The sequence below is a fragment of the Fringilla coelebs genome (genome assembly GCF_963513975.1).
Source record: "Fringilla coelebs genome assembly, chromosome: Z".
In the NCBI taxonomy this organism is placed as follows: domain Eukaryota; kingdom Metazoa; phylum Chordata; class Aves; order Passeriformes; family Fringillidae; genus Fringilla; species Fringilla coelebs.
This window is the reverse complement of record NC_140031.1, coordinates 41,098,254-41,123,399: the sequence shown is the minus strand read 5'-3', so window position 1 is coordinate 41,123,399 and position 25,146 is coordinate 41,098,254. Positions and strand designations below refer to the sequence as shown.

Genomic DNA, 25,146 nt, shown 5'->3' with positions numbered 1-25,146 from the left:
TCCAAAAATGACAGTGAAATTTACAGTTTGTAGATTGTACTCTAATTGTCAGAATACATAGTGTATTCAATAGGCTTGCAGAAAACCCACAAATGCAAGCCTAATCCTAAAAGTGTTCCAGTAGACCTAAACCTCAGATATTTCAAAACAATAAACCTCCTATTCCTCAGATATATAGTCCCAAGCTCGGTGTACTAGGTAATCCATGTATCTCGTGTGTAATTAATACACTCACTCATTCCTATGCCACAAATATCGACTTGGGCTCATGGAGCCAGGCTCAGCTTTGAGATTTACATGCAGGACTCTTAAGAGTCAATAGAAAACACAACAGATCTGCAGGATGAAAACACTGTGTTGCAAATCTGCTCACTTTGTTCAAACACAAGAAACATTTATGACTCAGGTACTTACTGCATAAGGACTGCATCGAGAAGCTATTCACTGAAAGACAATAGCCTGCCTTTGGTTGCCCATGATGAAATACTGGACATAATGCAATATAGTAGCAATGGACAAAGAATTAAGGTATCATATTTATATGGAGAGTATTTATTACCATTCAACAGCATAATGAGGCACAAGCCTTAAGGCTAAAATATGAAATCAGGCAAAAAAATGGACAGAAAGGGGCTTAAACCACTGAGTCTTCAATATCAGGAATACCCACAACAGAGGTCATCTGCACCTCTGTCCTCTGATTAACAGCTCCTGCATTCTTCCACTAATGGCACACAGCTGGATATCAGGGTATTTGTTCCTTCCATCAACAGTGTTAACTGTCTTCACATTCTGTACTTCTGTGAAGCAGTTCTAGAAACTTGCAGAGCTCTGCCTTATTGTAACATGACAACCTTGTTGCTGTGCTGCATTGTTGTTCCAATTCCATTATTTTTAAAAGCTGCCACACTTAAGGAAACCCTAATTTTCATTTACAACTATCTTGTAAGATTATAACCATGAAAAGATTTTGCAGTTGTGGGCTGCTATTTACATCCACAATCTAATGCAGATGACTGAACCACTGAGACTGCCTTATAGCTTCCATTAGATAGTACACCACTGGCATGCAGAACTCTAGTGTTCATAGAATGAAATTAATGTTAACAGCATACCTCAAAGCAAGTACAATGTACACCACAAAAGGCAACAACAGGTTTAAACTGTAGATTTATCCAGACACTCCTTAAGTGGAAAAGCCAGAAAAAGAATAAACCAGGAAGATGCCTTCTTGAACCAAAATAATTAAAGGCAAACCAAAACAAAGGAATGCAACAGACTGAGCAGAAGGCAACAAATGCTTCTCCTTCCCTAAAGTTATGTCTTCGCTGTAAAAGGACACCCCCTCCCACTCCCCTGGTGTGAGATTGTATTTACCATGTAAAAATATTAACTACTGTTAGGCGTCTAAGTCCACACACAAACATTCAGGTTGCTAGGTTTTGATTTTAAATGAGAGACTACTAATGCCAATGCGTAGTCTAAAGTCTTCTGAAGTAGCATATATACTGTTAGAGTTGTGGCACCAAGCACTTGGGTTTTGCTAAGAAGTGTGTATAACAAACAAAGAAAGAAGTACAACATTTAGGATTGAAGGCAGCCTTGTTGCATGTATTTTACTGGTTCCTACAACTCGTAAATATGGGCCATTAACCTGCATATTCTAATTAAGTGGTTATACAGATTAAATGTCATTTTATAGTTTAAAGCCTTTTCACTGAAAGGTGCGTAATCCAAACACTTGATATCCTACTGCCCTGTGACTAGTAAAAAATGCACAAGCATTTCCCCGCACTGCAAGTTCTTAAAAAGCTAAATTTGAAATAAAGTGTAGAAACACAGCAGAGTGATGTTACTTGGGTTAGGCACTCCTTGATAATGCACAAACTGTTTAAACCTTTCAGAAAAGTCACCTCTGTCCCAACCCTGAAGACAAGGACTGCCAGTATCCAAGAAATTAAATTTAATGTTACAAAAGAAGGCGTATCAAAATATCAAACTACACTTGCATGTGGCACTTGAACAAGTGAGTGCAAGATTGAAGAAAAAGTCAGAATCTATGAAAAAAATTTAGATTAATGATTACAATACTAGATCAACTTTACACAGCTTGAATTTGCAGCTGTTCTTTGCTTTTAACTCCCTCCTGCCCAAACATACTGACTTCCTTCAAGAAAAGGAGTTCTCTTACACAAAATGTGTCATGTTTGTATTACTCAGAACAAAACAGTTTTGCTGGCAGATTGTGGGTTCGCAGGGACATTTAAGCTTTCGTTAAACTGGAAAGCAGTCAAGTCTTTGTGTCTACAAATTTTACATTTAATAGTTCCACAAATTTGGCAAAAGTTCATGATGACGTCTAGGATGTCTTCACCAAATCGTAGACATAAATATGGAAATCATCATCAAACTTGATGAAATAGACAGATGGTTTGGCTTCAACTTGATGAATGACCATGCCAGTCCTTTTCGAGCCATCTTCTTTGGCATATTCCACTTGTTTGCCTACCAGGCTGTCCACAACTTCACCTGGTTCCCGTTCTGCAGGAGGTGAATCATCTGTAACATAAATCCAGTATGCTTTAGTAGACATTAATAAAATTTTGCACTATGGAAGACAACTGCACAGTCGTCTTTGAAACTCATACAAAACAATTAGAAGTTGTAAACAGATTACTTAATTTCATTCAGATATGCATTTAACAATGCTTGTAGGATGTAGTTGAAGAAAAAATTTTCAAGCAAGACTGTCTTCAGTTTTATAAAGACAAAAATAGCACTTTGGTAAGAGAAGGCAATCTTTGACAGAAGGGTGTATGCACAAGTTGTAGAAAATGGTAGTAGATAGCTGAATTTAAGCCATGAGCAGAAAAAGGCACTAGACCTACTTAGCAGAAAGGCACCCCAACTTAACTTCCATCTTCCCATACACATTATTCAAAGGTTCAATACATGCATTTGATTACAACAGAAGCATCTCTTCTGAAATGGTAGTAGATATCAAGTCCCTATTAAAAGGGACTTTTCACTCCATATTTGAGTAATTTTGGTAAAATCTGACTGTATTGTTTTTCTCTCCGGCAAAACTAACCAGACAAACCCTATGCTAAATCTGGATTATGAAAGGTGTGATTTTTAACATGCCAAGTGATACAAGCCAATCACAGAACATGATAAAGGGTAAAAAGCACTGTATGGAGAATTGGAAGCTAACCACATCTTCTTTCTCAACTCCTCTTCTTTGATTCCTAGTTCAGATAAGCTTGTAGTTTGTATTCTACTGGAAAACTTTCTAAAGCAGTTGTAATATCTGATGTGGGTTTTATTCTGGAAATCATAAGCTTTTAAATTAATAACTTAGTTACAAGTTTGTATTAAGAATCTCTTACAGATTCTACCCGATTTATTTTGAGTTTTGAGAGCTGTGAAAAAACTCTCAAAGGAGAAAAAAACCCAAGAGGGAATGAAGAGACTGGTTTGCATTTGCACGTAGAAATTCTTGCAAACAGAAGTTTCATTTTTGTGTTTCAGTTCCCCTGTAAATGCATTGTCACACATAGTTATTATCCTCTTAGTATGAGTTTTATATGAAGAGTCTTTCTCGGCAAAGATGCAAATTCAAGTCCTGCATTTTCACTTAGAAGTGTGCCAAGTTTTAGTATCAGATACAGCAATATATTTTCCCCTTACAAAAAGAAAAAAGGTTAAAACAAATTATCTATTATTTGGTTTCCTCACATATGTAGAACCTATATTTGATAAGGGACAGGACCCTAGAAATTTTATTTATAACATTATGGCAAGTTTCACCAAATTTACAGAAGCATTTGCAGATATTCTAAAATCTGACTTTGAGTAATACTACTCCAAAATACTAACATCCAATTGTTGACTCAAGGACATGATTCAAAATATCTGGAAAGCATTCACATTCAGGAAAGGAAGCAAATACCTAAAAGTGTTTAGAAGTAAGCAATAATCCTTTGGCGAGCACAGACGGTAAAGTGCACTAAAACCAAGTAAGATTTAAATGAAAAGAAAGCATATAAGCTCTCCTTACTTTCAAGGTGGAAGAAAGCAAAGCAGACTAAAAGTACATTCTTAGTCCGTTTTGATGGTTAATACAGTTTATACAAAGAACAAGTTATTTTAACATTCAAATCTTAAAGAGCTTGCTTTATTTCTTCAAGAAGAGGAAGGTCACTTTTTTCCTTTAACATCTGTGGCTTTTTCTTTAAAAGCACCAGAAATGTTGCTTTTTGCTAGGAGGAGAGGAGAGGGTAATCTAAACACAGATCATTAACACAGAGATTATGCAAATATGTGCCACTTTTTTATTCTGCCAGTAAATCATTACCAGTGGTGCATCTGAAAGAAGATCATCTCATACTCAACAAATTACTAACTGGATAACTGTAGTGGCTAACTACTAGTGCTTTGCACATGTATTAGTTACAAATAATTTTCTTTAAATCCCAGATGGCTTCTGTCAGAAAGGGTTTTAGTACACAGAAGTAGTAAACTCAAAGTATTCCTTATCACTCTCTCCTTAAACTGACTATCTAAATCTCTAGAATAATACTGATTCTGTGAAAAGCTTCCTCAACTAATAGAAACCCTGAAGAAGACTACTTCATCCAAAATGAGAGAAAAAATACTAAGAGGAAATATTTTTCTTACTAGTGTTACAAAATGTGAGAGAAAATCAGTTTTCAAAAAATAAGTACTTCTTTCCCACAAGCAACTACTCAAGAAGTTTTCCACACTAAAAAACTAGCTCAGTGAAATTGTTCTTACTATATCAATTTGACCCAAAATATTCATTCGCAAAAGAACTGCTTCAGAGACACAAATCAAGAGCCAACTCCACATGACATGATACTTATATAAGAAAAAAGCAGTGGAAGACTTCCAGCTTGTCAATTTCCACTAAAAAACCAAAAAGTGAATCTTTGATGGTAGCACACCCATATTTTCAGCAGATTAAGATTAATTATGAAAAAGTATTACCCTGCATATGTCATTGCTAAGAAAAAGTTAAATATTTCAGCAGTTAACACAGATGTTTTTTCTTGTACTACCACATTTGTTAGCTGTGATACTTTAAAAAGAATTAAATGGAATATCAAACATGATGCGTGTTTGTCAGCTCTCCTGACCATAAATAAACCAACACTAAATGTTTAATAAAAAAGCTGCTGAAAGAAAACAGTAACTGGCCTACTTACTTGAATCAGGCATAATGCGAAGGTCACCTTCTTTATAATCATCTAAGAGTTGGTACATGTACAAGACGGGATCTTTCTCATAGGTAATATAAAACCATGTGTTCATAATAGGAGCTCGAGCCAAAACCATCCCCCTCCATTCATCTTTTGAGCCATCCTCTGTCTCAAACATATGTTCCACAGCTTTACCAATCATTGTGTCTGCCAGATGGGCATCACTAATTCGAGATGAAGCTGAAATGACAGCATTTCAGAAATTCATTCAAAAGCATAGATATGTATCTTTGTAAAAATAATCTTTAAGCTAATAAATGCACAAATTTGATTGGCAGTTAGTAAATTCATACACAAAACAAACCGTGTCCATTCCAGAGAGTTTAGTGCTGCAGAACTAAGAACTTCAGAATGCTGTTAAAATAACAATGAATTACTGTACTCCCTTTCATTAAACAATCACAATGTAAGCTAACAAGAGATCAATTGAGCACCAAAGACTCTGAACTTTAACTAGACATTGGACAGGGAGAGACAGAAACAAAAGGCCTATCTCAAGGCAGTTCTATGATGTTATTAATTCAACTTTGGGGTTTGGTTCCTCAAAATGCCACCCTACAGATTATAACCAATTCCTTTGCAGTTAGAAGAAGCAAAAGCTTTTTCTATTTACAAACTAGTGTTTACTTGAATAGATATCAAACTTGGTGGACTGAAAAACCTGCAGTTTAACAATCCAAGTTAATTCTGAAAAACAAAAAGCATTATTACTAATTAGGTTAATTCACTTAGAAAATGTTTTCCAGCCATTATTATAAGTACATGGCGGTAGTACAAGAAAAAAAGTAGCCTTATTACTGTTAGACAAACAAAATAGACAACACAATCTATAGATGGCTTAGAGTTGAAATTTCAACAGAAATATCAATGTTAATCTGAAAACTACAAAATGTACTGCAAAATACTTAAAGACAGAAGAGAGCAACTGCACTCAATAGCATCATCAAAATTTAGTGGAATAGAAAAAAAAAATCAAAGCATTTAGATTACCTGCCATCAGACAAAAATGAAATTGACCAGTAACACTTAAGTGGTCATGGGTTATCCTGGGGGAAGTCTGGAGAGATTAGTGAAAAACATCTGGTGATAAAAGACAGCCAATATGTATATTTTTATTTCGGAGAAAAACCGTAAACACTTACCAACTCTGTCTGGAAGAACTTCAAGTGCTGAAACTCTTTCATCTTTGTGAAGTTCTAGTCCATACACACAATCAAATCCATCATACTTTATGAGATAGAGAGAGGGATTTACAGGAACTTGATCAAGAACTGTGCCCTTCCATTGTGTTACAGGTCCACTTCCTTCTTTCCATCCGTGCTGTATCCTGCAGCCTACAATATTTCTTCGTGGCTGAGAAATAGGTTTGCTTGGTCCCACATTGTTTCTATGTTTTCTGTACACAGATACAAACATTAATATTAAACAAGTACATACATATTCCACTTCAGAAAATCACTGTATGCTCTTACTTGACAATATATTTTATAGCTTATCATACCTTATTCAAATTAGGTCATAAAGCTTATCAAGCTTTATTGGAAAAAAGAAAAACATACTTGAAAGTAGTGACACATTTTTGACATGCTGTGAAAGTTCAGTTTCCTAGCAGTAAATTCTAAATGTAGTTTGCTTAAGCCAAAATAACTATTCTATCCTTTGCTACACTGAATGTCAAAAGTGAAACTCACCTGATCAAATCTCAAAGCACAAGGTTAGCTGGCAGTATTACAACTTTACTACCTTGTTACTCTCTGCAGAACAGTAAACAACTCCTTCCCAGAAGGAAGAAGTCAGTGCAAGCATTACGTGGCTGACTAAAATTCTTTCAAAATGTTTATTTTCCCCAAAACACCTGAAGAAAATTTTGGCTCCTTCATTTACAGGTAATTTTGATTCCAAGTAGTTTTAAAGACACATGACAGCAATAACACTTCCCTATTTAGTATGGAAAATGAAAAACTGCATGTAATGTAAACGGTCAGAGAGGGGATACTCCTTTATATGGAAAACAGATCAAGTAACTTTTTTGTCCTCCTGATATCTTCATGGAATTGGCATGAAAATTCCCTCTGGTAAGTAACAGTTGCTATTCTGATGAACTGTAATGTAAGCTATTTGACAGTTCCAAATCACTGAAAGTGTTATACAAGTTTTGTTTTATCCAGCTATTAAAAACAAAGTTTTGAACACAAATGGAAGAAACTATGGGGCATTATGACAATATACAAAATTCTCCTGGATATCAACTAGTTGTAAAACAAATTTTTGGGCTACCACATGTAGCACACGTCATTTCAATGGCAGTAATACATGCACACAACTAGCTTAAAAGTAACATCCAAAAAATTATCAGTTGCAGAAGGCATTATTTTTCCTTAGATTAGAGATAGTGATCAAAGAAAAAGGTCTCCAGATATGATTAATGCTCTCAAAGAAGTCCCTATATGAACCAAAAAATACAGATAACAATCATACCACTGAAATCCTGGAAGCAATATTTCAGAAAAATACACTCACAATATGATATTGGAATGTTTATTGCTGTATCATAACTGTAATCATAACTATTAAAAAAAAGATACACAATTAACTTCAGTACTTGTCCCACCTCCAGACTTTAATTCACCATGAAGATCTTAGCAAGGGTGTTTTAAAATTTCACTTTTGTTATCATTTGACGTTTCCAAAGATCAGACTGCAGTTTTGCATTCCTAACTTTGATAGCACAGATAACTGGAACAGGTTTAAGTTCCTATAAAAAGAAACTCTCCCACAAAGCTGGATCTAATTTTATGCAAAAACTAGAATATATTTTCAAATTCTAGCTCTGCTCAAGTGTTTCTAATTGGAGTAAGTGTCAGTAATAGCCTACTACTACAAAGTAAGTTCACAGATCTGGTTCTCAGCATAAAATTGAGTTTGTTTTGTATTCAATTCATTTAATTAGTGCTAATGGAACACTGCTTCATTCTGAAGGGAATAAAAACTACTAGAAATAAAAGAAGTTTAAAATGACATTGCTTTGTCTAGTTTAAGCAGTTTATGTTGCTCATCATTTCATCTTTGAAAAAAATACACTCACTCTAAAAAAAGATGAAAGAAGACAACATAACAGTTAAAACAGGTTTAAAATGCCTCATAGAGCAAAGAATATTAGGAATTTAATACAAATCAAGTACCCACTAGGTGTACTTGCAGTTCAAATTTTTGTTTGAAGGTTGCATTACTAACAGCTGCTCACTTCTCATTTGAAGCGGTTTATACTATAACAAATTACATATTTAAGGAAATCAATAGATATTTAATATCAAGGAAAACATACTTCTTGTATCTGAACATGGTAAGAAAGCAACCAAAAGTTTCTAACTATTAATAAGTAAGTTATGAACGTACTTCCATGTAAGACAATCAACTAACCAAATCTCCTTTCCTGAACAGCGTGTAGTTTTTGTAATAAATCAAGTTACACAGATAACCTTCTATGATGTTCTATCCAGTGGGTCCAATACAATTTTTCCTTCTCTTTCATTAAAACATTCTTTAAAACTTCCACAGACATTTGTTCTTGAATATTTGAAAACAATTAGACATGTAAGAAATTAAGCCAGGATAAACAGAAAATAGCAAGTCCTGGAAGCAGTTCTTGACACATGAGATACACCCTCATTGTAAACAGCCCTTGCAAACTTTTGATTCCCAAAAGTTTCTGATCTTCTTCTTTATCTTGCAGGCTGTAAGCTGTTAAGTAAAAACCTAATGCGAAAAAGTTTCATTATCAGAACAAGATACTTTGGAAACATTCTAAAGGCTACACAGCCAGAAGGAAATCTGCCCAGATATTAAAGCTGTGTTTATATGGTCCTTACACAAACTTTAATTTGGCTACTGCTACCTGGGAAAACAACGTATTTCATAACTGCAGAGGACTGGCAGCAGAAATATCAGCCATTACCAGAGGGCTGTGCTTAAAACACAAACTAGCATTTATAAAAATAGGAATGGCAATGCTCAGTAACCTACAAAGTTATGCGTTTAAGTTTCATTGTTGATTGTTTTTTATCATGATCATGTCATCTCAGAAAAACACCAAAAGGGGAAAAAAAAAACAAACCAGAAGGATGAAAGAAAACCACACCTCTCAGATATGCAAAACACGCACAACTGTGAAAAACTGGAATGAAAATGATAAAACATTATAGATGTAGTACAGTAGCAGTGGTCAGTATGCTTTCAAATCTCTCAAGGTACAAAACAGATAAGTTATTGAAAATAGGATACAAAACACAACTGTGATCTTATTAATGTCTATGACTAATAACATAATATTGATCTGAGAATTGTTATTAACTACTTTTCACAATATGCAGACTATGAAGAATGTTAATTAAGATAGAGGTGTTGAAGTATATTCTAAGTACTCCCTCAAAAGTAAAAAAAAATCATTAAGTTGTGAATTTCAGCTCTAGATGCTGCAGAAGCCAAGAGCATGTTACCTTAAAGTGGTATCAAAATTTCACTTGTAAATAAAGTACACTTGTAAATAAATTGCAACTATAACCTATACCTCCAAGTCTCTGAATTGCTGACTACAAGAAATAGGAGAGCCTATGAAGAAAGGATTGTTTAGGGAAAGAATGACATCTGTGAGCTTATTGATTGATCTGATGCCAGTGAGGTCACCTTCATATTGGCAGAGATCACCACTACTCAGTGACAGAGTGCTTGGAAGAACTGTCCTATAACCACTGGAATCATCTCCAAAAGGCTCAACAGTTGTGGGCCCTTCTTTCTTTTAAAGAAAAGGGTATTGTCTGACAAGTAGCTAACTACCATTTAAAGAGTTCAGAAGGCTCATCCACACTGCTCATTCTACCACAACCTCACTTACTGAGTCATGCCTTGCTCCTTTCTCTGCCACAAACCTTTTGAAACAAACCTTTAAAATCTCAATTGCCTTTGAGTACCAGTAGGCTTCTTCTTTTTCATTAAATGAGAACATAAATAGCTAAATCAGTGACAAAGTATACATTACTAACAGTCGATTATGTTGGCTCAGAGTAGTATCAGCATACAGTATTACATCATATTAATATCCTACTCATTTATGGCAAACTATAAACAATGTTCCACTACTCCTAATTCTCAGACAAGTCAGTATGCAGCACACAAGAAGTCACCTTGGCTTGGTACAAAAAAACCTTAACTAAATAATAAAAAATTGAACTAGGCTAAATTAACATAAAACTAAACTGGATGCTTAAGATAAATACCTCAAAATTATGTCACTTAGGATCAAAACTTCTTATGTCCCACAAAAGCTTTTATGCTAATAAATTTACAGCCTATTTAGTTATTTAAGTAAGTGTATATTAACACAACAATAAAGACAAATCTAGCCACCCTCAAGTACAAAAGGCAACCCACCTCTGATAGTCTTCCCATCATACACTCCTTTCTCTGAGCGGTTGAAAGAGAACAAGAGAAATTAAAGTTTAACCAACTCTACCTGCCCCTAGACAAAAAAATGTTTCTCTTTGCCTTCTATGAAGATAGACAAGAATGGACAATGATGAGCTGGTGGAAGGCATCAGAGTAGTTTAACATCAAGTGTTGTCTCTGGGAAACAGTTAACACTGTTAATAGAGATTAACTAGACTAATTGTGGAAAATACACCTGCCAAACAAATTGCTTGTGACTGATATACACTATATGACTTTACACTTACAAACAGCTAGTAACATTTCAAGTTTCCCACTTACCCAGCTTAGATTTCTCTCACCAGATACAGCCAGATAAGGTACCTTGCTGCATGACACTAAGACCAATTATATCCAGAAGGTTACCTCTACTTTCACACAGCTACTCACCAGTGTTCAGCTGCCACTATTTAAAATGTTGAATGCCATGAAAGTGTAGCAAAAGCAGGCATCCTTCCTTCACATACTAACAGCAACTTACAGAAGTATTTCAGTACATTCTTTATTTTTAAAAAATGAAAAATCTTTTCCAACACTACAATTATAGTGCATATAGATGTGCATGACTAGATATATCTGAGATTCCTTCCCAACTGGGCTCTTAGTAAGGATGATTTGCAGGTTTTTTTTGACCTGGTGACTGCATGAACTCTGTGCCAGAGAACAGACATCCTATAGTAGACATGGCTAAGCTCAGACTTGAAAATCCTTCTCTACAGATTCCAGAAGAATTTCAAAATTGTATTTAAAAAAAAAAAAAGTTAACAGTCAAAACAACATTTAAAACTTTATCTGTGGGGCTTTCTTTACTACTACCCTCCTGAAAGGATTAAAAGTCTGACTCTACACACATATACAGACTGAATATTTTTCCAAAATTTTCAAGAACAGAGTGGAACAATACAGATATATTTCTAGAACAGTACTTCCAGTTACTGAGAGCTATCATTTAGTAAATATATTAGCAACTTACTTGTGGGATGTTCTTTTCTTCATCATGCTGGCAGACACTCCTGCATGACCTACAATATAAAAGGTGCTGGAATTACTGAAAAATAATTTTTAAACGTACATAAAAGCCATCATATTGAATGTCAAAATGTAAAGAATCCAAACACTTTGTGTTATGACTGATCAGTGACCTGCTAAAATGGGAAAAGGCTCTAGAGAGGTAGACATTGTCTATCTGCACTTGAAGCTGCAGTGGGCTGATCCTGGCTGGATGCCAGGTACCGACCAAAGTTATTCTATCTTTTCTCTCAGCTGGACAAGGGAGAGAAAATACAACCAAATGTTCCTGGGTCAAGAGAGGGTCAGAGTGGCATCACTCACCAATTACCATCACAGGCAAACCAGACTTCGACTTGGGGAATATTAATTTATTACCAAACAAGTCAGAGTAAGATACTGAGAAATCAAGCTAAATCTTAAAAACACGTTTCTTGCAGCTCTCCCTTCTTCCTGAGCCTAACTTCACTCGCAATTTTTTTTCTACCTCCTATCTTGCAGGTAGCACAAGTGGACAGGGAATGAAGGTGCAGTTAATCACATGTTATCTCTGCTGCTTCTTTCTTTCTCCTCAGGGTTAGGGTTAGTTCTCCCTCAGCAGGGGAGAACTAACTTTTTCCCCACTGAAGTGTCGGGTCTCTCCCACAGGAGATGGTCCTCCAAACTTCTCCAATGTGAATCCATCTCATGGGCTACAGTTCCTGGCAAACACCTGCAGCATTGATCTCTTCCACAGTGTGCCATCCTTCTGGAACAGGCTGCTCTGCAGTGAGCCCCTCAAAGGGTCACAAGACCTGCTCCAGACTGGGCTCTTCTCTCATGAGGTCACAGGTCCAGCCAGGAAACCTGCTCCAGTGCAGACTTCCTGCAGTCTCACAGACTCCTTCAGTCACATTCCCCCACTCCAGTGTAGGGTCCTCCATGCACTGCAGGTGCACAGCTGCTTCACCATGATCTTCACCACTGTCTGCTTTGGACTCTCTCCTCCAGGGCCTGAAGCACCTCCTCCCCTCTCCTTCTGCAGTGACCTTGCTGTCTGCAGGGCTGCTATGCTCACGTAGTTTCACTCCTCACCTGCAATTGCTGTGGGGCAGAATCTTTCACTCATTCTTAAATACAATGTCCCAGTGGCACTACCACCATTACTGACAGGCTCAGCTTTGGCCAGTGGCAGGTCCATCTTGGAGCCAGCTGGCACTGGCTCTCTTGGACACAGGAGAAGCTTCTACTTCTACTTCTCACAGAAGCCACCTTGTACTCTCCTGGCACCTTGCCATGCAAACTCAACACAGAAGCTCAGTGATGAACCTAACAAGTGGCAGCAATTATTAAAATGGAAATGAAACTAAACGCAACAGAGAGAGTAGTTGCAATGGTCAATCAGCAACAACAGTGAATCAGCAGGCTGTTTTAAGCTTTCATCCTTGAGTTAATAAAAGGAGATGCCAATACACATCATCCTGAGTTAGTCAGACCAGCACTACCTGTGCCTAACAGAGCACATAAAAAACTAAAAATAAACAAATTTTTACTGAGAGAAGAGCACTGCACTCAACCCAGTGATAACTTGGGATGAATATGAAAAATTGAAAGCTTTTAATAAGATGAAATGAGGAAAGGGGAAATCAGGCTTCTGCTGGCTGATAGAAAGCTGCTTATGAGCAGCCATGAAAAATTCAGCAGAGGAAATATGCAGAATCAAAATGACAGAAAAACATGTTCAAAAGAATGCTGTACAAAAAAGCTAATGTGAACAGACAGAAAAATCAAAATTAGTTATTAGAATAAAAACTGCAGCCTCAGATCACAGTAAAAGGCTACCTGCACAGGGATCATTTACTGGGGTTGACTGAAATTGCCCCTGTTAAAGTGATGGCTGATGGTGACTACCTGGCCGGAAGATAACAGGCCTTGATCCTGATTCTCCCTATCTTCCTCACTATACTGCTTTTTAATAGTATGGAGTAAAAATTTCTTCACAGCAGCTTGTTTTGGGCTGTCTTGGATTTTTTGCTTCTTGGTTGCCATATCTAAAACAATCTGGTCACAGTGCTGAACTGAACCATGTATAACCCTAACGCCTCGTGTTTATGTACAAACACGCCTAGAAGTTTAACTAGGAATGCTTGAATTAACACTTGCAGAGAAGTGCTTTAATTTCTCTCTAGGCCCAAACAAACCAATTATTTTAAATTTACACTACGTGCATGTTCCAAGCATATCTAGAATTAGATACATATTGAAGAGAATCACACAGGAGCCAAGCAGCAACTGTACCAAAAATCTTCAAAGCGTTCATAAGTATTTTACTATTTTAATTTTTGTATGCAAAATTTAAGAGGGCATACACAAAGTTACAGAAATGGCAGGATTAATATAATTCATTAATAACTAAAATAATCTTATGTTTAGTATATCCAAGCTCACATCAGATCGTCAGGAATCTGCATTTCCAACAGTAATGGTATCTGAAATGCTCTTAGGTTTTAAAAATTAGGCTTTGTCTGTCAATTGTTGCAGTAAAGATCCTACTTGCAATTTTTGACTGTTACAAAACCAAATAATTAAATTGAGTATTTGTAAGAACTTAGCTGGAAAAACAAAAACAGCATCACAAAAAGTTTGATTAGAAACCTGTAAGACTTTAGGACTTTATCACAACCTGCAAAAAAAAACTTTCTAAGCATAATTTCAGTTACCTCTCTGTATATGAGGCTGTGTTCCACTGTTATATAATATAATAAAAATATTTAAAATATGGTGATGTTTTATTTAAAAAAGACTAACTTCTTAAAATCCAAAAACTGTTCTTACAGAATAGAGAAACTTCATCACCAGAAGATGAACATATGTACTTAACATTTTACATTTCCAGCTAATGAGAGAAAAGTAAGTTTTTGGCTAAAGTAGCTCAAGTAAAAACACAGCAAAACAACAGAATGGTGCAGCACAAGAATTTGCTTTCTGTTCACCTCTCAAGGAGTGTGTAACCTGTAGGAAGGGAGGTATGAAGGATTTTTCTTTCAAAGTCAAGAACAGAAACACTAGATTGACACAGAAGGAAGATTTACTTCAACATTTGCAGTAAGTACAGAAGAGAAGTTATGCTGACCTCTGGGAATGGGATTTTGTTGCTACCTAAATTTTCACTTTGGGATCTTCAAATTTTGCTAAGATTCAACTTGTTCACTGATGTAATGAGCTCTATATCAAAGGCAACACAGATAACTAAGTACTACTCATCATCTTAAGTCAGTTTCTTAAGAGAGCTCCCAGTTTAATACATGAAGTAATGGCATTTGTTTTGATAAATATATCAATAGCAAGTATTTGAAGATCCTAGGTTAAACACACTCTTGTATTAACCAGATCCTGATTTGCCACAATTTGCCCTCTTAATTTGCACAGTCTGAATTCAGATAGGTCTCATAAAGATATAAACTCCTTTTAAGGATATATCAGATTACACTATTGAATTGCTTGGCTACTGTAGTGGGTCCAATGCTGGCCGAACACCAGTCCACCCACTAGAATGACTTATTTTCTGCTGTTAGATAAGGATTAGGAGGAGAGCAAAGCAGGCTCAAACTTTAAAGGGTATACAGAAAACTTTATTAACAGAATTAAAAGAAAAATAGTAAGAAATTAGAATAAAACTTCAGAACACTTCACCTCCCACCACACCCTCTTTTTTTTTCCACTGACAATGTAAATAGACAAACCCTGGGACTTTCAGTCAGTTTACCACCTCTAAAATAGTCTTTCTTCAGTCCTCTTAGGGAGAGGAGTCTCTCTTGCCATGTCACTGAGACTTCTTCCCAAGAAACAGTTTCCTTATGGCTTTAATTTTCACAAATAGCAGCTGCCTGGAAATCTGCTATCATGAAGTGCCTCCCACATTTTGGTAGTTTTTTCCATAACTATCACCATGGGTTAGTCATTTCAGCTTACTGGGGTACAATTTTAAGAATGAGTTGTTCTAGTATTGAAACCAAAGTTCCCTTTTATCTCTGGAAACAGAGGTTTTCTTCTTCCATCTCTGGGGAAAGGTTTCTCATCTCTCATCTCTGTTCAAGCTACTTCAACAGCTGCTTGCTTCAATACTGGTACCTCTGCTCACTGTGGCTAGAACACTATATCCCCCCCAGCACATTCCATGAGTTACAGGGGAAAAAAAAAGTCTGATGTATCAATTATATCTTCACCATAGCCTTACAAGAGAATTTCAGCCCAAGACTAAGGTATCTCCTCCTTCTCCTCCGATCTCCTTCTTCACTAACCTTGGTGTCTCTATGTTTTCTCTATGTGTCTTCACCCTTTCCTGTTCTCTCACTTGAGTGAGGATTGATGTTTGCAAGTTTCATCTGTATGCTAAAAATGTTAATATCTTGCCCAGGCCTGTGGATAGCCATATGTATGATCTTTGCCGGGCAGTGGCCACTCTGTCTGCAGGGCTTTTTTCTGGCCCCTGCTCCATTTAATTCCAGTTGCAGGAGCTGATTTCTGTGCGGGGCTGCAGAGCCATCTCTGTTCTTAGCCATGTGATTTTTCTGTGGCTTGGTGGCTCACAGCCAGAACAGAGCTTGGCTTGGCTCCACCTGAAGCTGAATGGAGCCAGTATGGCTCACCAGCCATGGCTGGAACTCGGTGGCAGCAGAATCTCAGCCAAGCTGTGCTTCGGGCTGGGCTAGCCAGGCCGTGTGGCAGAGAAGGGTCCAGCCTGGCCTGGCCAGGTCACACAGAGGAGTGGGGCCCTACCCGGCTAGCGTCCAGTTACCTGTTGAAAGGCTAGAAGCAAGAGAGCTTTTCCCAGGATTTGTTCATTTTTAAATATGTTTTCCACAGAGGCATTTTCAGCTCTTTTAAGTGGTTTAACAGGTGGTCAATATTCAAACTAGCCAACTGATTGGTATTGTCAGGTCCAAAGGAAGCTGCCAAGGTCCTTACAGGGAATCACTTCCATAGCGCATGGATTTTTTTCTTAACTAAAACCTAAACTATGTTAAACGATGACAGCTACACAATTGTAGAAACTGCAACAAGAGTTCCTCCGTCCTCTACAGCAGCTCTGGACATGGGGAGAGGGCAGCACAGAATCCTGACATTTAACATATTCTAGTCAGGTGGTCAAAATCAAAACTATCTGCCTCCTGAATTTGTCTTGGTCCACAAGAATGGCGCAGGTGGATGACATGACCCAGCCATGGGCACTGCCAGCCCAGAAAGCCAAACGTGTCCTGGGCTGCATCCAGAGCAGCGTGGGCAGCAGGGACATGAAGGGGATTCTGCCCCTCTGCTCTGGTCTGGTGAGAGCCCAACTGGAACCCTACATCCAGGGGTCCTGAACAGACATGCTGGAATCAGGTCACAGGAAAGTCATGAAAATGACTGGAGGGCTGGAGCACCTTCTGTATGAAGAAAGGTGAGAGTTGGGACTTTTTGGCCTGGAGAAAAGAAGGCTCTGAAGAGACCTTATTGCAGCCTTCCGGTATGTGAAGGGGGCCTATAGGAAATATATGGACAGACTTTTTAGCAGGAGCTGTTGCAACAGGACACAGGGTAATGATTTTAAAATGGAGAAGATTAGAAATAAGAAGTTTTTGTACATTGAGTGTGGTGAAACACTAGCACAGGTTGCCCAGAATTGGTGTTGCCCCATCCCTGGAAGTGTCCAAATCTTCAGTGCAACTTCAGTAGGCTTGTGTCCATCCATTGGATCAGAGAGCATAGTGAAGCACTCTATTAAGTACTAGCAAATGAATTGTGACTTTAAAAGGATTATGAAAAAAATTTCTGTTTCCGAAGCATGATTTCAAGTTTGGGGCATAGTAATGATTATTCTATTAAAAAAAAATCTGATCTAGTTGAAGATATCCCCACTAATTGCAAGAGTTAGACAAGATGATCTTTAAAAGATCCCTTTCATATCAACCTATTTTTTTTTTATGACTAAGAGCATATTTTTTGTAATAGAAATTGACCACAACGCCCAGCTTCCAGGCGAGAGCAACCGAATTAAGAATTCAACTGTCATATGGTGTTTTGTCATACGTGTGTTTTCTGACGCTCATTAATTCAACCCCTTACATTAAACCCTTACAATTCAACAGCAAAACTAGAAATCATGTTTCTGAACTTTACCCCAGACAAAGATAAAGAAATAGGGTATGACAAGACCAAAAAAAAAAAATTGTTCAGGATGTTGCCTTCAAGGAAAATATATATGTCATTTCAGCTTGGGCTATAGGAGAATAGGAAGAAGGATGGGAGAAAGCTACTGGCAATGTTTTACTATTGTGACATGAGTTGGTACTCTCCAAGCAATCCATGAAAATTAGACAGGCTCTACAGAAAACAGCAACCATATTTTACTTCTCTGAATATCTCCTATGTTTACAACAACCTAGATATTTTAAAGTTGTATTCCAGAATCATCACTGTGAACAGCAGTAATTGCACTCTGTATCTGGAGACTATTTCAGAATTACTTTCAGGGACCTAAGAAACACTTCAGTGTGCTGATTCTCACCTAGTATTGCTCAATGTCAATTTACAAGTTTGAAGAAGGGAGGGCTTTCAATTGAAGTAGGTCAGAACTACAGACATAAACAAAATTCCAGCTCTGCACAAAAGATTACACTGATCAAAAGATTTTCTATTCTAAGCAATTCACATCCATCTTAGTTAATAAAGACAACACTGAAACAATTTACACTTGCTTTTACGAGTGAAAAAAATACAAATGCTCATATATGGTTCATTATATGCTCAAAATGTGTTAAAAGTTTTCTTTACTAAGAGAGTACTTTTATGTTTTCAAACCATCTAGTAAAGGCTTTACAATTGTTCCTGACCCTCATGCAGTTCAGTAGGATTCTGTATCTCTGGGAGAACACTGCTAAGAAACACCCGAGAGGACAAGCCTTTCACTTATACAGCATTATACAGGTGATCATTAGATTTAGAAGGGTCAATTAAGTTAACACAGGGTAATCACATCTTACTTTACAATTAAATATACTGTATTTTTTTTTAAGGCTGTATTTCTCCTATATTTGGGACAGCAATACACTAATTAGAGAGACAGGCAGGCACACTGCCAAGAGCACCTGTCTGATTCATGGAAACTAGATCATGGAAAGTAACTCTATACTTGAACAAACTCCAAGAGTCTGCACCCACATACTCTACTATTGCGTAAAAATTAAATGTCTACCTTGCCTTCTTTTCTCTACCTTCAATCCTATCCTTTGCTTCTCAAAAAGAAATACATACATAGTATGTTTCCCAGAGAGAGAGATTTCAAAAGTAGGTATTATAAATCACATACACCTCTTCCTTTACATCTACTTATCAACATATAAAAGCACTTCCTTCCTGAGCAGACAGACAGGACAGCTGAAAATTGTCTTTGACAAAGATGCTATCAACCTGTAGTGTCACTGACTGGTAGGTCCCTACAACAGGATGAGATCAAAGTCAGTTGAAAAATGCTTTGTTAATGCATCAAATTTTGCCCTATATGAAAACCTGACACTACCACTGGTTTATCTCCACCTCCAGCACCTGTTTTTTGCTACCTACCTGTACATGATCCAGAAGTCTCCTAGAATCCAACCATTTTATTATTTTACATTATTAACATATCAAATATAAAATACATACACTATTTCCACTCTTTTACTGTACCTTTTTCTTTTATTAATTTTTCCTCCTGACAAAGACTAAATTACTGCTTTATTATTCAATCCCAGATGACAGAAATTTTATAGGCAAGACTTAAAATCCTAATTTCTACTTAAGATGTAGCTATTCTGGAACCCTATGTGTTGTTTGTAAAGTTTCTTGGAAAGTAGCAACCACCATTAAAAATGGAAGACAGTAAATAAGATATTTGTATCCATAATGCAGTAAAGCTCAACAAATCTGATTTAAAAGTTACTTCTTTAAGTACAACTTTTTTCCTTTTTTACAGCTGTTCTAGGTAATCTCAGAGATTCTCTTAAATTTACCTAGTTCAGCCCTATAACGGGGAAGGCACTTTTCACTAGATCAAGTTGCTTAATATCCCTTTGAACATAACCTTAAATATTTCCAAAAGAGGAGTCACTCATATTTGGATAACCTGTTCCCGTTTTTCACCATACATACTCATTGTAAAAAATTTCTTCTGTATACTCAAACCTAACGGTACTCTCTGTTTATAACAATTACCCCATGTACTGTCACTGAAGGCTTTGGCAAATAACCTTTCTCAATCTTCCTTATAAGTCCCACTTAAAAACGAAAAGGTTGCACTTCCTGGAGTCTCCTCTTTTCCTGGCTGAACAACTACAACTCTCAGCCTTTTCTCATAAGGAGCTCCAGCCCTTTAGTCCCTCATGGCCATCTTTTGGACCTACTCTCTTTCAGTTTGAAGCCAATTTCTCTCATCCGGTCATTACAAGAGCTTCTTGTAATGACAGGACAAGAGAAATAAATAATAAATAGAAGTAAATTGCTCCTCTACAGCTTTCTTTTAAGTCCCCTTCAGGTACCAGCAGGCCATAATTAGGTCACCTTGAAGCCTTCTCTCTCTGGGCTGAACAACTACAGCTCTTGATTGTGGAAGAGGTGCGCCAGGCCTCAGATTATCTTCACAGCCCTCCTCTGGACTCATTCCAACTGATCCACATCATTCTTACATAAGGAGCCCCAGGGCTGGATGCAGTACTCCAGGTAGTATCTCATGGAGTGGACTAGAAAGGCAGTAACACATCCCTCAGCCTGCTGGTCCTGCTGCTTTTGATGCAGCCCAGGATGTGAGAGGCCATTGGGCCTGTGAGCGTGACTGTGTGACTGTGACCCTGATGGGTCATGCTGAGCCTTCATATTTGCCAACACCCCCAAATCCTTCTTGCCAAGGCTGCCCTCAGTCCATTCTCTGTCCAGGATATATTTGTGTTGGAATTGCCCAAGCGCAGATGCAGCACCTGGCATTTGGCTTTGTTCAACACCACAAGGCATGCCGGACCCACCTCTCAATCCTGTCCAGGTTGTTCCAGATAGCATTCCTTCCCTCCAGCATGCTGACTGCAACACACAGCTTGATGTCATCAGCAAACTTGCTGAGAGTGCACCCAATCCCATCATCCCTACCACTGAATAAGACGTTAAACAATGCTACTCCCAATACTGACACCTGAGGAGCTCCAGTCATCACTGTCTCCATTTGGCCACTGAACCAAGCATTTAAGACTTTGCACTGGATCTCTCCTTTGAAACCTGTAGCTCTTACTTGAAAGATAACTGCATTGCTACCTACCACTGGAATCAGTACATATAAGTTTCAAATAAGTGACAGCAAATTTAACACAGTCTCAGGTGAAATACAAGTTTGAAAGTCTCCAAAGGGTTACTTGAAAATTATATTGCTTTCCCCACAGAGGTCACTGATAAATAACTTTTGACACAACACAAAACAGGATGGTCACATCTGTACTGCTACACTTACATTTAAATTTACTACCTAATTTTTTAGTTTGTCTTTTCAAGCCATGATCTTCTAGAAAAAAAGCAAATTTTCTTTTAAAACAGGAATGATGACATCAAAAATTATTAACATCTGCAGAAAATAATTCACATATTTAAAAAGTCAGTAAAGTAAGAATGCTTTTTGTCCATTAAAAGCAAAGAAAACCATTCAGAAAGAACACCTCACCTGCATCAGCTCTGGACCGCTGACCTGGTGATTTTCCAAATGGGGTCTTCATTCATCTGTGTTTAAGTGAGCAGCAAAGCTGCTGGACTAGGGTGAAAATCCAGTTCTTTCCAACTTCCAGGATATCTTCTTTTTAGTCTTAGGATGAGACAACCACTTATTAATCCACCATTCAATCAACAACTTGCTCTTCTTCAAATGTAGAAGATGCTCTTTCAATTACAAAACTCTGAAAAACAAAACAGATGAAGTTCATAAGTAGCTTGATTTTGAAACAAAAATATTCCATCTTAACCAAGTCTTACTTTAATGCTTGTTTTCATTTGCAACAGGATATTACTTCACAATCTGGTATTCTGAAAACATTCAGCAACACAGGACATATATGGCTAAACAAATACAAGGGATGCTGCTTTTTATCTCCTAATCACAGTAATTTCCAGGTCACTATGTCAATTTCAAAGAGAAAGGAAGGCTTCTTAAAAACTATTGAGCTTAACACAGTGGGGTATAACTACTAATTTAGAGAAACTGTACTACCTTTACTTGGTTAAAGTACCAATCAAACAATCTAACCAATCTATTTGGTTAGAAACAACATGCTCCCACTCACATAGCAGAATAACTTTACCTCACAGAAGTTTAAAAAAGACTATTGAAAACAATGCAACACAAAAGCCTTTAAAGGTACTGATTTCACTGCTTTACCAGCAATTTGTTGAACAGGTCAATAGTTCAAAGAGCTGATGATTCATAGATCTCTTTAAGTTTCTGGCAATTCTTTCCACCTAAGATCATCAAATTCCTAAAGCACTTAGTCATTACATTCCTCTAGATACGGGAGGTAACTGAGGACAACTTTTTAATACCCCTTTCAGGATTTAATAACGGAAAATCTTTACCATGTGAAAAAACCAAAGCATTACAGGCTAATTTATTTCAGAATAACATTTCTGGGCCTGAAACATTTATGTATAAGAATTCACTACTTCAGTGTTGCTCACAGAAGAGTCAAGTGAGATCAGATCACTTCCTTAAGAAATGTCACTGCTTATCTGTGAGAGACAGGGCCTGTCAAATCTGTGAGTTGAGTACTGTCTTCCCTCTTTTACCTCAGTTTTGGAAACTGTTGTCAATTTTCATATAGGGGTTAAAATCAGAAGAATGCCCCTAACTAGTGATCCAAACAAATGAAAAGATGTAGCTTAAGCTAATGCCTTATTGAGTAAGGGAACATAAAGGTGACGCACCTTGAGGTATGGTAAAACTGTTACACAGAAAAATACATTTACATCTAACACTTGACAATTCTTTCATGAATTGTACTCATTAACTTCTTGGAACAATACAGCAACAAAGAGCAATACACCTAAGAAAAACAAGTAGGGAGCAATCTGTAGTTTTTAGAAAGAACTAACTTAAGCAATTTGCAGTAAGGAATTCATAAGAACTAAATAAATAAAGAAATAAAAAAAAAATTTACAGAAACACATGTTCCACATTTACAGAAACAATGTTTCCCACATTTCATCTCATCCTGAAAGCTACTAGTGTATACCCAACAATGCAAAATGATACCATGGCAACAATATTCAACAATATTCCAATAGGAAGCAGTTAGTTTACTTAACTACTTTACTAGAAATATAGCATAAGGATTATTTTTTCTACTGAACTCAGATGTATTCTCCTATGGACGAAAGCACATTAATATAGAAGCATCACAGATTATGAAAAACCAACTCTAAATTCATAGCACTGCTGTGATATACTACCATACTCAGTCTCACAGGCACCACATAAAAATACAAGAGGTAACTATTCTCCTCCAGAAGAGCTATTAGTTGAGAAGTAACTGTAATCTTGTATTTTATCTTCTCATCTAAAAGCCCCCACAAAACTAAAAGAACAGTCTCTCCAAAACATAAACCAAATAACCATCACCACCTTCACAAATCCACAAAATGTGAAAATTCTTCAGATTTAGAAAATAATACACCCTTTAACAGTAAGCTGTTGAGCTGTTATTCAAAGTATTTTGTAACACCAATATTACACACTTCATCCTCACAAGATTTCCAATTCATTGTAAAAACATAAAGTACTAGATATTTTGATTGTACTGCTTATGCAGTTATGTATAAAAAAATAACTAAACCACAACGAAAGATATGGTTTTCTACCAGTTAAGTTTTTTTTTTAATAGATTATCCCAAATCATTACTATGCCCCAAATCTGGAATCATGCTTTGGAGACAGAAAATTTATTCATAATCCTTTTAAAGTCACAGTTCATTTGCTAGCACTTAATGAAGTGGTTCACCATGCTCTCTGAACCAATGGATGGACACAAGGCTACTGAAGTTAAAACCAGATCCAGCTGTTTAAATTGATTTTCTAGAAACTTAGCAAGTAACTGTTATCAGTTCAAAGCCCTATTGAAGATGAAACTCTGCTTTCCTAACACTAGTATTCTGAATTCAATACATTTCACTTGCATAGCGACAGTTCTGAAGTTACTAACAATGAGGCATAAAACCTCATTTTCTGAAAACTGATGTACTTTAAGAACAATTTGAATTTTAAGAATATATAAGTCTTACTTATTTGATTACAAATACACTAAACTCTGTACACCTTAGGGTTCTTAAAAGTGATAAAAATTATCAGACTTAATGCCAACATGCAAATATCTTGATGTCCTAATATGGAAAATCTCTTTATGATTGCAAGTCTCAAGAAATGTCATGCTTCACATAAAAGTAGGAAACACAAAACCAAAACACACTTCTGATGCACTCAGTTGCAATAAAGAGTTCTGTCTGTGTAGAAAGATCAGATATTCCTTGTTTGGCAATATGTAAGATGACATATGAAACAATTAACTTTTTAAAGTCCTTCTGTTGATAGTGGCAGATACACTAAAGTAAATCCAACGTAAGTAGGGTTTTTTGGATACAAAGTGACACATCCAAAGGGACTTTACAGACCGCCAGCAACTTCCAGAGGTGAAGTTCTACTGCCTACTTGTCAGACACCTATTTCCCCAAAACCTAACAGCACAGGTCATGACCAGTGCAGTGGCAGGTTTCACTTAAAAGACTGACATTGTTTTGACTTGTGAGCTGCTGCTCACCAGCCAAGGTGCGTTGCTCATCTGTTTTTACAAGCCTTTCTACACAAAAACACTCTTTAGGAAAAAGTGTGGAAATTGATGACTGCTTCGTCTGATAGTAGTCTAATTACTGCAGAGTATTTCAGAGGCTGTTAAGTGTTAGATTAAAAACACCAGCATCACAAATTGTCAATCATACCAGTTCTATTTGAGAACAGTGGAATCATACCATCAAAACAGGCAGAAAAACATGACATAAGGACAGAACAAAAAAAAAGTCATGAAAAAAAATTTTTTGCAGTACAAAGGGAAATTATGGAAAAAACAACATGCACGGACTCCTTACTGTGAAATATCTTATTCCCTTTGTAAACAATTAAGTTTTTAGAAACATTAAAATATTTATGTGAGCTTTTAACCCCATGAAGATAAATGTAACCACCTAAACTAATTCTCTAGCTTAAATTTTACTTAACATTCATGTCTCTATTTCCAAAAAATTGCATGCATTTCACGGCAACACACGGCACAATGCTGTTTAGTGAAAGCTTCATGGCTCT

General features: G+C 36.9%; 1 protein-coding gene across 3 annotated transcripts in view; it reads right to left on the bottom strand.

Annotated features, from left to right (window-relative positions):
• Positions 1-1,948: 1,948 nt before the first annotated feature.
• The window catches only part of SPIN1 (spindlin 1), a 57,848-nt gene continuing 34,650 nt past the window's right edge, over positions 1,949-25,146 (bottom strand). For all 3 annotated transcript variants that reach the window (XM_084225262.1, XM_084225261.1, XM_084225263.1), the window contains exons 2-6: positions 21,472-21,700; positions 11,737-11,785; positions 6,425-6,678; positions 5,229-5,462; positions 1,949-2,559 (exon numbers count right to left, since the gene is read on the bottom strand). In XM_084225262.1, the coding sequence (XP_084081388.1) occupies positions 2,360-2,559; positions 5,229-5,462; positions 6,425-6,678; positions 11,737-11,785; positions 21,472-21,523 (789 nt within the window). In that variant the 5' untranslated portion in view covers positions 21,524-21,700 and the 3' untranslated portion in view covers positions 1,949-2,359. The remainder of the gene's footprint in view (positions 2,560-5,228; positions 5,463-6,424; positions 6,679-11,736; positions 11,786-21,471; positions 21,701-25,146) is intronic.